The sequence below is a fragment of the Sebastes umbrosus genome, chromosome 12 (assembly GCF_015220745.1).
Source record: "Sebastes umbrosus isolate fSebUmb1 chromosome 12, fSebUmb1.pri, whole genome shotgun sequence".
NCBI lineage: Eukaryota > Metazoa > Chordata > Actinopteri > Perciformes > Sebastidae > Sebastes > Sebastes umbrosus.
The window spans coordinates 24200673-24213359 of record NC_051280.1 but is presented as its reverse complement, the minus strand read 5'-3'; the positions used below and the strand labels follow the sequence as shown (position 1 = coordinate 24213359).

General features: G+C 43.9%; 1 protein-coding gene across 1 annotated transcript in view; it reads left to right on the top strand.

Annotated features, from left to right (window-relative positions):
• The window catches only part of ephb3a (eph receptor B3a), a 32166-nt gene extending 24478 nt beyond the window's left edge, over window positions 1-7688 (top strand). The window contains exons 12-15 of the mRNA XM_037788054.1: window positions 1559-1774; window positions 2656-2805; window positions 5061-5254; window positions 7564-7688. Of these exons, the coding sequence (XP_037643982.1) occupies window positions 1559-1774; window positions 2656-2805; window positions 5061-5254; window positions 7564-7675 (672 nt within the window). The 3' untranslated portion in view covers window positions 7676-7688. The remainder of the gene's footprint in view (window positions 1-1558; window positions 1775-2655; window positions 2806-5060; window positions 5255-7563) is intronic.
• The last annotated feature ends 4999 nt before the right edge of the window (window positions 7689-12687 follow it).

Here is a 12687-nt window from a genome sequence, read left to right as displayed (position 1 = left end):
TGGACTTTGTCATTTTGCAGACCTTTTACATGAATAAACTAGAATGGCACTCGGAGAGCGCAGACCTCCGCCAAGCTGCCCTAGTACGATTGCCCCCTCTCCGTTCTGCTTACGCCATCATCCACGTGTATTTTTGTTTATGTTGAGATCAGCTGTACGAAAACACTTCATTCAAACTGGACAGAAACAAAATAAAACTCACCTAAACCGTCGTTATTACTCTTTCCAACAATCACCAAGTGTGCTTTGGTCCAACTCAACTGTAATTTCACAGAGTTTAGTGGGAAAAAATGCCGAATTTACAGGTGTCCCCCCCCCCCACTCCCTCCACCCCCCGCTCTCTCTCTGTCCCTCTGTAGGCAGAAGGAAAGAGGCAGGGTGACGCGTCATGAACGCGGCATCGGTTACACTGCGCATATCTTAAAGCCTGTGGTGTTAATGCACAGGCTGAGCGGAGTTATTAAAAAAAATCCCCGAAGCCGCCACCAAAATCTAATGGATTGTTCACGGTGCCACACCCCACCCCTCCAAAAAATGTTATTCCAATCCATTCCGGACTTTTGGAGTAATCCTCCAAACGGACAAACCAACAAACCGATAAACCAACAAACCAACGCCGGCTAAAACATAACCTCCCTCCTAGGCCTTCGGCCTTGGCGGAGTCAAAAACTATATAACACACTAAAGGAAAGGGAAAAAGCACAAAAGCATAACAGGTCCTCTTTAAGTATTCAGGTCATGAAAGAAAACCTCACAGCGTACTTTCAGCTTCATCCATCCATTTTTTTTATATCAGATAATTGTGTTGACATTCGATTGATTAGTTTCGATTCACACACATCAGGCTTCATGAGCCCTCACAGGTCGGAGTGCTGATAATGTATTACGATCTGGAGTTTATCCCACTGTGTCACGCTTCATACACGTGGAGAATTGTAAATTAAACCCTGAAAGCCCTAATCTCAGATTTGTTTCATGCTTCTCAAATGTTAACATAAAAGGGCAAAATTCTGCAAATCAGGGACTTTTCAAATGAGGAAAATAAGCTTTGAGCAACATGCCGTTCTAATTCAGTCGACGGGACGATTTTTGCTTTAATGTTTTGCAAGCGGAAAAAAATGCAAACAAAGCTTTGTGTTAACAACCGTGCACCGCCTGTACCTGCAACTAGTTTGTCAGTCAGTTGCAGAATGGAACAGAAAAACAACCTGCAGTTGTCTGGTTTTGATTTCATCCTTTTTTTGTTTTTATGTGGAGTTGATATAGAGCCTTTAATGTGTTTAGTGCGGCAGTAAAGAGTGTAATTAATCAGCTAATTGGACAGCATGCGTGAAAAGGTCAGCTGTCACCGACTGTCAGGAGCAGCCGTGAAGCATTATGACAGATGTCATGTTTATGTGGCCTCAGTGACTGATTGGTGCTTCCTCCTCCTCCTTATCTTCCATACTCTTCCTCCCTGTCGTCTGTTTCTCCACATTTCAACACATCCTTGTTTCTCATTTTTCATCCCCCCCCCCTACCTCCCCTCCTCGCTCTATCTCCGGCTGTGTTTTTGCAGCTGAACGACGGGCGCTTCACGATGACACAGCTGGTCGGGATGCTGCGTGGCATCGCCGCGGGGATGAAGTACCTGTCGGACATGAACTACGTGCACCGAGACCTCGCCGCCCGGAACATCCTGGTCAACAGCAACTTGGTCTGCAAGGTCTCCGACTTCGGCCTGTCGCGCTTCCTGGATGACACTTCTGCTGACCCCACTTACACGAGCTCCCTAGTGAGTATTATGAGCGCTAACTCAATGTTTGTACTCTCATGTGCATGTTTAATTGAGCTTATTAATTTGATCCCCTTCACTTGTTTCACATGTGCATATGGATGCATGTGCGACTGCTCATGTGTGCCAATATTTGCGTTAGCGTTGCGAGACCGTCTGTGAAATGTGCATTAGCCTCTGCATGTGTGTGTTGTTTTAAGACTCTAGTGTCACCCAGGGTGTCTATACCATCCCCCTCAATGTGTGTTTGTGCATGTATTACTGACGTTGTGGGGACATACTGTAAATCTGTTTACACAATCACATTGTGGGGACTCGCCTTCCTTGTGAGGACAAAATGCATGTACCCATAACGAAGATCATTACATTTTAGGCTGAAGACTTGGCTTAAGGTTAGTATGGATGCACCGATCCGACTTTTTCAGTCCTGATACCGATGGCGATATACCTGGACTTTGGGTATTACCGATCCAATACCAGTGTTTAATTAATAAACTGACTGGGATCATTCTTTTATGTGTAAGGTGACATCAGGCTGGGCTTAAACGTTGCTTTCCTAACTTTGTAAAACAAAATGTAACAAATAAATCAACAGATATAAATTATTGAATTGTTATTTATTATTAAAATAATGAATTGTACACCAGCAACTTGGTAAAAAATCTTCAAAGTTAACAGGAATTACAATTCAGGTATATAAAGTGTATAGTATATAAACATAGAATTGAATTGAATAGATCGGCCCCATTGTCACCGATATCCGATCAGGTATCGGTGCATCCCTAAAGGATAGGGTTATGGTTAGGATTATGGTAAGACTACCAGGTAATGAATGTAAGTCAATGTGATGTCCTCTAAAGTGATGATGACTCTGTGTGCAGGGAGGAAAGATTCCCATCCGGTGGACGGCGCCAGAGGCCATCGCCTTCAGGAAGTTCACCTCCGCCAGCGACGTATGGAGTTACGGCATCGTCATGTGGGAGGTGGTGTCCTACGGGGAGAGGCCATACTGGGACATGAGCAACCAGGATGTGAGTTAGATTCATGTTCCAACATACATCTACAGACCGAATGCTCATCCAGGGAGTTTTATGTCTAAGTTTAGGGCCGGCTGAGAGTTTCTCTGAGCTGTTGCCGCTTTGATTTCCAGCATGACATGTTGGACCTGGGCCCGTTCTGCTGTCTTTATCTGCTCATTGCAGATGCTGGTGCAGCTGTGTGTCTGTGTTCTAGTTTTTTTACCACCTTATTTACAGCCCTAGCCTGCCCACCCTCTACAAATCCATACTGCAAAGCCTCCCTCACACACACACACACACAAAGGAGAACTCTGGAAAATGCTTTATTTTTTTTTTACAGCCGTTGTTACCTGTAGGCTATCTGCTCTGCACAGACATCGTAACTACAGCAGTGAGCTCTTAGGGAAAGAAAAAGAAATCTCCTGGATCCTCCTCCATGAACAAAGCACTGGAGCATGTGTACACCTCCACTTTATTCTCTGAGGAATATCCGCTCTGTATTGCGCTTCAAAAACAGAGTTGTAACGCTGATAGCAATAAAGCAAAACAAAAAAAAGGAGCCAGAATGAAAAAATGCCAGTAATGTATGTATAACTTTCATAACAAAACCCACATGCAGTAATGAAAGCATCAAAGTAGAGGCCCTGTATTGTTCCCACTAGCCTTTGTGCCACAGTCATCGCTCAATAAGCAACAGAGTCAACAAATGCGAGGTATAAACAGAGGTGCTCGCCGGCTGGAAGCACGACATAAAAATCAAAGGACAAGCAGCAGGAGGAGAGGGGCGCAGCAGAAATGTTTTATTGTTCCCAAATGGCAATTTTTTTTATTGTTGCGGGGAGTTAAAACCCATACAGAGCTTATGGAGGGAAATGCGGTTGCTAGGCGAAATCAAATCAATGCGTCAACGTTTTCATCCTCCACTTATTGTCTCTCCTATCAATCACGCCCGTTTTGAAGTGACAACTTTGGATGTACTTTATAATATTGTTTTTTAGAGTTTTATGAAGATGCTGAAAAGAAGATTGGAATGTGTGACAGCGGGAGCCGAGAAACTGTCTAATGTAGGACATAATACAGTAACGGGGGATTATTTTTCCGCCACGCTAACAAAGGCCAAACAGAGTGAGCATAATACAAATGAGTCAGAGCCAAATGTTAACACTTTGTAAAAAGCACCACATGAAATTTGTTTAAATCCTTTTATGTAAGATATTCTTGGTCCATATTTTGCACTGGAAATTTTGTGTGCATTCTAAAGTCTTCCCATTCTTAGCCATGATAGCGGCTCCATGGACGACAATGTCGGCCGACCACTTTGGTTGAAAGTGAAATATCTTTACAATTACTGGATGGATTGCGGTAAAATATTTCACTGATATTCATGGTCCCCAGAGGATGAATTGTAATGACACTGGTGATCCTCTAACTTTTCCTCTAGCGCAATAATGAGGTCAAAATGTTAATTTGTCCTCTACTTTGGTTTATGGCAAAATACCTGCAAAACTTATGACAATCCCATTAGCCTCGGCTGTAAATGTTAGTACGCTAACAGACTAAATTAAGATAATGAACACTGAATATAAGAAGTGGACGTAGTTGGCGTGACGTCACCCATTGGTTTGTGCACTGCTGTTTTGAAGCCTCGAGTTTGGCCTTTGGGGTTTTTTTTGCAACCAGAAGTGACACTGGAATAAGATATTTTTAGATGACCAAAATGTTTCAGTTAACTTTCATGAACTGAAAACACACAATTCTAAGACGAAAGCACAGACAACTCCCAGACCAGACAAAGCGGTGATAGCCAGCTGTCAAACACAAGGTAGCCACGCCCTAAAGCCTCCCCTGCTTTATGGTCTATTTGACTCTGAATGGGATCATAATTTACTAAATGAACATCATGCTGTATTGAAGAAGACTTGAAACTAGAGATTGAGACCATAAACTCATGTTTACAATGTTTACTGAGGTAATAAATCAAGTGAGTAGTAGGCTCATGTTCTCATAGACGTCTATACAATCAGATTTCTTTTTGCAACCAGAGGAGTCGCCCCCTGCTGGCTAATAGAAAGAATGCAAGCTTAAGGCACTTCACCATTGGCTTCACTTTTCAGTCCCAAAGGTTGCCCACTGTGATGAACACAGTAAACATCAGCGTGTTAACATTGTCATTGTGAGCATGTTAGCATGTTGATGTTATCATTTAGCTCAAAGCACTGCTGTTCTGCCTCTCAGAGACTTTTAAGAACGACTTCCTGTCCCTTCAGGTGATGACGGCGGTAGAGCAGGACTACCGGCTGCCTCCGCCTATGGACTGTCCCATGGTGCTGCACCAGCTGATGCTCGAGTGCTGGATGAAGGAGAGGAACCTGAGGCCCAAGTTCTCCCGCATCGTCAGCACCCTGGACAAGCTGCTTCGCAACGCCGCCAGCCTCAAAGTGGTGACCAGCACCTACTCAGGGTGAGTCCAAGTAGACCAAATTAGCTTTCTCAAACACTTTTCTTCAATAAGGAAAGATTCATGCATAGTTTATCCTTTAGCATTGTTCTCACACTGCCTTTCTCCACATTGAAGTGAATGGAAAAAAGTTTCAAGGCGGGCGGAAAGTGTTTTGCGTTTGGAAATGTGTTACATCTCAGCTCTTTTTAGGAAGGGCAAAGCACTTCACGGTTGCCACCTTGGCAAGTTTGCTGTGAGATTTCACAACCTTTCAGACGAACTTGCTGAATTTACTTTCTAAATAGCTACAGCAAAAAAAATCTCACTGGGTTTATAGGCTATGTGTGTAGAGGGTTGCACCAAATGGATATTCATCTGCAACATTATCTTGCAACTTCTGACCATTCTGAAGAATCTCAGTTCACAACAGCAACCACAGTAAACGCAGACGCTCATAGTAGAAATGTTATAATATTTGATAACACATTTGCTGGAGCTTTCATCATAAAGTCTGTAATGTTGGCTGTGTAGTTTGTTGTGCTGTTGGCTGACTTGGCAGACCTTTGATGAAAATATATGAATTATTCCGCTGGGTTTTTCCATATAGACACTTTATGCTTTTGAGGTTTTTTTCCCCACAATAACAGCTGAATAGTACAAACACAAAAAGGGGTGATGCAATTCTCTCACTTTCACCTTGTGTGAAATTGTCCCCTGTATTGTATATGACGGCTGTGAAGTGCAGGATGAAGACTTCTCCTGGTGCAGAGACGTGCCTCTGGGTTGTTGGGATAAGATGTCAGAGTAAAAAAAAATATATATATATGGCTGGCCTAAAGAGAGGCACACCAAGGTTCATGCTTGTTTGGTTTGGTTTGTTTTATGCTTCCGGTTGATTTGGGAGGATATTTCTTTGAGCTGAAGGCTTTTTACAGCCAGACAGTCGTCTGCCTCTTTCTCTTCCCTTGGAAGTGTAGAAGTTGACTTATTCATAGGTAGCCGTCCTCACGGCGACGAGTTGTTTTTCAACTTTGTTTTCAGCGCGGCGCCTCACAAACACTCCAGCCGTTTTTCACTGACGTGTTTGTTCTGAATTTTGTTAGCCTGGCATCCAGTCAACAGTATGATTAGTGCTGCTTTAGATGCTAGATCCTCAGCTCTGCAGTGATGTATAATGAATCAAGCGCACATCCTCAACTCTGTGGCACCGACTATGCGATAGCTTCCTCGTTTCCCGACAGCCACAAAAGGCGGAATTCATACATACAGCATCCAGGTCTTGTGCCAGCTCCTTGGCTCACAGTTTCACTCCGACACAAAGCCCCAAGGGCGATTCCTATGCCAGGGTTTGGGCTCAGCGAAGCTAATTGTGTGTGGAAATGTAATGGCTGACCTCGGTTTAATTCCCCCTATACTTGGCTGGATGCTGGAATGTAGGTGATAGGACAGACAGCAGCCAGAGCTGCTGATGTGGAAAAGCAGGAGGTGATGAAGTGTGAGTAATAAGGGAGATTGAGGAGAAGCTAAAAGAGAGGAATGTGTTTAATTAGGTTGCTAATGAGCTTTTTAATGCACCAGGGGAGGGCGCGCCCAATGCTGCGATGGGCGAGTAGGAAAGGGATATGTGTGTGTGTGTGTGCGTGTGTGTGCATGTTATGCCACGTGTCACCGTGTGCAGATGACATGCCAATGATTAATTTATGGCCTCATCTGTATGCAACAGCATACAGAGATAGACGGAGGAGCGGCGGGAGGAAGGAGAGGAGGAGGAGAGAGAGAGAACGGATCATGTTGTCAGAGCATGATTTACGGAGCGTCTCCCGTGTTTTTGCGTGTGCGTGTGAACGCTCGCTCCTCCTCACCTGCCATTGGCTGCTCACCGATGTCGGGGCAGATAACCGAGGGAGAGAGAGGATATGAGATGCAGCGCTATCTGTAGAGCATCTTCTGCCACAAGGGGCCTTAAAAACAAGGACGCTGGCCGAGCAACAAAGGACACACGGACGGAGGTTGCGGCGCTTTTTTTCCTCAAGATAGCCAAGAAATATGTTGAACTTATATTAAAACTGATGAGTAGATTTGGCTGGGTGTTTTGAGCTGGACTTTGTTTATAGCAGATGTAGATCAGCAGATTTTCTCCTCACGATGCTGTGTTTTTTATTGTTTATAACCACGAGGTCTTAGGTGTGTATATTCTACACCGACACTAAGATGGATTAGACCTTTATCCACCCTCAATGAGAGCACTTAGCGGAGCAATAATGAGCCGTATCTTTTGTTTAAAGTGGTTGTGAACCTGCTGGCTGACCTGTGCGGCTTTGTGTTGGCAGGGACCTGCTGCGGCTCGGAGGGACGCTGCCGGGGCACAACAGGAAGAGTCCGGACAGCAGTCAGGAAATCGTTCGGCAACAGATGAGCCAAACTCTCCCCATCAGGGTGTGAGCTGCTGCAGCGAAGCCGGAGGATACGGAACGAATAAAAAACTACCTAGAAACTCTGACGTGAAGAGCCCGATTGTAAAATAAAAAGAAGAAAAGAAAAGAAGGAGAAAGAGGACCGTTTTGGAATTTTCTTTCCGACTGGAGATTCAATGTCCGTTTCAAGAGAACTGTCCATTGCAGTGTGTGTGTTCATTACTTGACACTTGTGGATTTGTGACATAAAGCCAAACTTCCTATTGCCCCCCCTCTCAGGTTGTGTTTGCATGTCTGCATGTGTTTTCTGCTGGTTGGGAATCAGTCTTTCCTTCTCTTCCCCCCCTCAGACTGAGGACCGGAGAGAGCTCACACACAGATGATAGGATTCAGTGTCTAGACGATACAACAGTGCCAAGACAAAGCAAAACGTTTGCTTTAAAGCTAACTCTTAAGACAGCTCTGTAGACCTTCAATCCAATCCAAAAACACACACTTTTCATCTGCTTCCTCTTAAAATACCGTCTTCCACATGTACCGGGAGATTTACGTGTTACAAAACCTGTACAAAGCATCCGAGTCTTCACACCGTCTCGAGAGACGTAACTGACACTGTGCGGGACACGTCATGTGCATGCCAAAGTGGAAACTTCTTCTTTTTCATGACAAAAGTACGAAGTTCCACGTTAACTGTTGCTTTGGTGGCATTTTTGCTGTATGGACTTTAACGTCCATGTTTTTCCTAATCTTATTTGATTCATATACGCATTGTTTTGAATGCTAAGTTATTATCTATTATTGCAAAGAGGTGTTTTTTTCGGTGTGTTTTTTTACGAGCGTCGGGGCTTAACTTTTTTATTACAATGCTTGTTTTTTTCACACACATTTTAACGAACCCAGACAGACATGAATGAGTGAAATTATGACGTGAAATGTTCTGCTCGGAACGGAAATGAAAAAGCGCCTGTGGTAGTGCTGTGTTGTATATCTTGCTTTGGCGAAATGTGTCGCAGATCAGCGGGAATTAAAAAGGTCAATATCCAGATGATAGCTCCGTGACCTTAATATTGACCTGACCTACAAAACTCTAATGTAGAACAACAAGTCGCTCATTGGTTTATTTCTCCTGACATGTGTTTTCTTCAGCTCGCCAGCTGTCAGCGCAGTTCCTATCTAACACAACTGCCTGTATATAATACTATATTTCTATCAGACCGGTCGGCTCAGCATTCACAACCATCTGACCTGACTCTGGCCTCTCTATGACCCTCGTTTGTATGCTTGTTTGTTTATTGTTCAGGAGCAAACAAATGGAGTTTAAATGGTCATTACATATCTGAAACTATATGTCACAATGAAAGAAGAAAATGTGTGTCTGTCGGGCCAGACTTTTTCCTGTGCAATTAAAGGTGTATTAGATTGTAAAAAAAAAAAATGGCAGAAAACTAGAACAAAAATAAGCATTTCTCTTTCAGTATTTTTACGATAATCATATGCAAATAAATTATTAAACCGATCTCTGGTATTCTCTTTGATTTCTCGGCGGGTTCACCAGGCTGAAGTTCCGGGTCTCCTCTCATCCGGCCGAGGGATGAAAAGAGGGAGCGTGTTTTACCTCCTCAGTTGGAATATCACAGAGGCTTTGGATGGACTCATTAAGGTTTAAGATTAATCAAAGGCCGCCGGTCCACGCCGCTCGCCAATTAGCGAGACCACAGGACCATTCTGGGGGATTTCAGTCTCTGTTGCTGCTGGAGAGGCTTCAAGTAGGCAAAGTTAATCTGGCTTCGCACCAAACGTCAATGTTGCTCGGTTTTAATCTGTCAGCCAGGACACAAACTGGGTCTCTTTCCGTACCAGTGCAGATGAGCGAAGCTGTCACCTTCTGTTTTTATCGACTGAAAGGGAGCTCTTCTGTCGGGTTCAGACTTACCCATTTGTGACTCGCTGCTCAGGCAGCAGCTGCGAAGGGACGACTGGCGATGGTCGTGTTCTCTCCATGTTCTCTAATCATCTCGGCTGCTCTCACAGGATGTTAACACACACACACACGCGGTCAACGCAAAGGTCTCGTGTAGCACACAGATCGAAATGTGCAACACGCCGTAATGTGTAATTCCACTGGGCGACTCGCGAAGCGTGGCATTCATCACGTGTGTCAAAGCTAGGAGATAAATGCTTTGCGGTGGTACAGCTGGTCTTTCCGTTGAAGCAAGACAGAAGATGTGTAGACACGCTTGACCTTGGAGGAGAATATTTATGCATTCAAGCCTGCTGAGGAGGAAGTCTTCCAGTGAAAAGCTGCATTTTTCTGTTTTGAAGTGGGCCTTGCTTTTAATGAAGCCCTAAAACACAAGAGGAGCCTCTTTTAAAACATTTTTTGCTTGGTATTTCTTGAGATCTGACACAATGTCAAAAGCGAGATGTTGCATCCTGTTTACCATTAAACATTCGTAGCGGGCCGCTCACCAGAGAAAACACACGCCGCCCTCCATCTCAGCAGTGTTTTTCCACTGCCGCATCTTTAAAAAATGATGCAAAACGGCAGCGGACCTAAAGGAAAATATCTCATTAACGTATTACAGACCATTAAGTGATGGGAAATCAGCTGCGACAGCCTCTCTCAGAGGTTTTAATGAGCCAGCCTGGTGGAGGGAAAGCTGAGGAAGTGATGGCGGGATGAGAGTTTTTTATTTCACGACTGCTGGGCGCTCGCCGATGACCAGACAATCTGCGGTTCGACGTCAAATCCCTGCATCACCAGAGTGATCCCTGCGATTACTGCGAGATTAACAGCGACTCAGCTGTTATACCGGATGTACGTAATCACGCACCAACACCAGCCAAGACTAAACACACACACACACACACACACAAAAAAAGGCCAAATGCATACTTGCACACACCCCACTCGCACTGATCTGTCTGGATTGGCAGTGATTTGTCAGATTTAGCTGCATCTACTCATGTAGGCCTCCTGAATGCACCAGTCAGTCCTCTCCCAAGCTCAAAGTACTCATTTGCCATCCTGTCCAAAGCAAGTTTAATGCCTCCAATTACAGGGGGTCTGCAAGCAGGCAGATTTGGAGCGAGGAGGCTTGGCAGGAGAGTTTGCTACGCATCAGGGCCTTTTAACAGAGCGGTGATTTGCTGCTGCTGCTGCTTCTGCTGCTGGTGGTGTTGCTGAAGCTGCCTGCGCCGGCTCATCAATGGAAAACTACCCTCTTTATGGCGAAGCGCATGCAGCACTAAGCCGAAACTATGAGGAGAGACACAAAAAATATCAGGCTTTTTAACGGCTCTTCTCCACACTCAGGAATGTGGAGGAATTTCTGCATCTCTGCACTGCAAAGCCCCGAATGGAAATCAAAGTCCTTTCAGCAATCGTTTTCATGTAAAATGGGCTGTATTTTAATTGAATATTCACAGCAGAGAGTGTGATGGTGGAAAGGCAGCAAATGGAGGGAGCACGGAGGAGATAGCTGCAGTAATGCTGGAACATAACATGAGATATGCTGCATTGAATATATGACAGTCAAGGGAAAACTTTTTTTTTTTATCTCCAATATATTCATTTTTTTACTCAAATCAGTTTTGATTTGCGATTTTGAGTTCATCTCTCTTTATTGTCTCTAAAGATTTACATGCATAAATCACAAAGTGGCAGATCTTATTGATCCATATTCATATCATTAATAATATGCAGCAGAATTAGAGACATAGAATAAATATCTACATGAAACTCAGCCTTTGCAGGATCACTTTCAGCACTCCATATGGCATAAAAAATTAACTACTGACATTAAAACATTAATTTAATTTTTCCTATTCACAAACACTAATTAACCATTAAGAAAATGATGGAGTGTAATTTCCCAGTTTTCCCACGATTTTACACTAAATCTACAATTCAGAATAAAGCCACAAGTTATGAGACATTCTTCTTTTTTTTAATCCAAATTAATGGATTACATTTAGCATTTCTTATAACCAGATTATTGTAATCTTGTTAAAGATAATCCGTTACTCCCTAACCCTGGTCTTCAAGTATTATATCTGAACATTTCAGCGAAGCGGCTGACACTAAATGCAGCTGTAATCTTTGCTGCAGCATCGCGTCTAATGGAAAGTATAAATGGGGAGCTGCAAAAACAACTCATTACAGAGATACTCAATTTTCCCCTCAAATGAGTTGTTTCACATTTAATTAAAAAAGCCACACACATGCATGTACACACACAGGTCTGCGATGGTAAATAATGCCTCGCCTTCACCTCCCAGCACTTTCCCTCATGAGAGCCTCCAGTGATGCAGGGACTGATGATTAGCATGACAGTGCACTTTGTGCTCAGAGAGGCTTCCCCACCTCTGCCTGTCTGTGGCTCCATCTCTGCAGTGTGTGATCCATTAAATGGCCTCTAAAGGCCCCGGACATTGATTAACGGGTGTCAGTACCCTGTTGAGTTTGAAGGACGGGATACTGTGCATCAGAGAGAGTGGCTGTTAGCAGTTGGCTTAGCACAAAGACTGGCAACAGGGGGAAACGGCCCGACTCTAATCGTTTTAACACTTTTCATACAAAAGCAGAAGTGTAAAAATTACAATTTGACGTTTTATGGGGGCGTTAGGTGCCAGACTATTTCTTGGCCGGGACCTGTAACTTCTTGGAGTTGGCCAAGAAATACAGAGCCGAGGTGAAACCGGGACTTCCAGGTACTGATCCTGAAGCAAGAAAACCTCGTTCAAAATCCCATTGACATATGTAACTAGAAGGGCACTCGCCAAGGCCGATTCTGTAAGTGAAAAATAATGCGTCTGTGAATCGGTTCTGCTCCAAAATGTAATAGGTTCTTCTTTGGCCAATGCTACACCCTTCCACCAAGTTTCATGAAATGCAGGCCAGTTTTTCTGTAATCCTGCTGACAAACAAACAAACCAAAATCATAACCTCCGTAATAACTAAAAATCCAGCCTTTCTCAACAGTATGAGGAGTGATTCACTCCACTTATTACACGGCTTTGTTGAATACTCGATTCTGA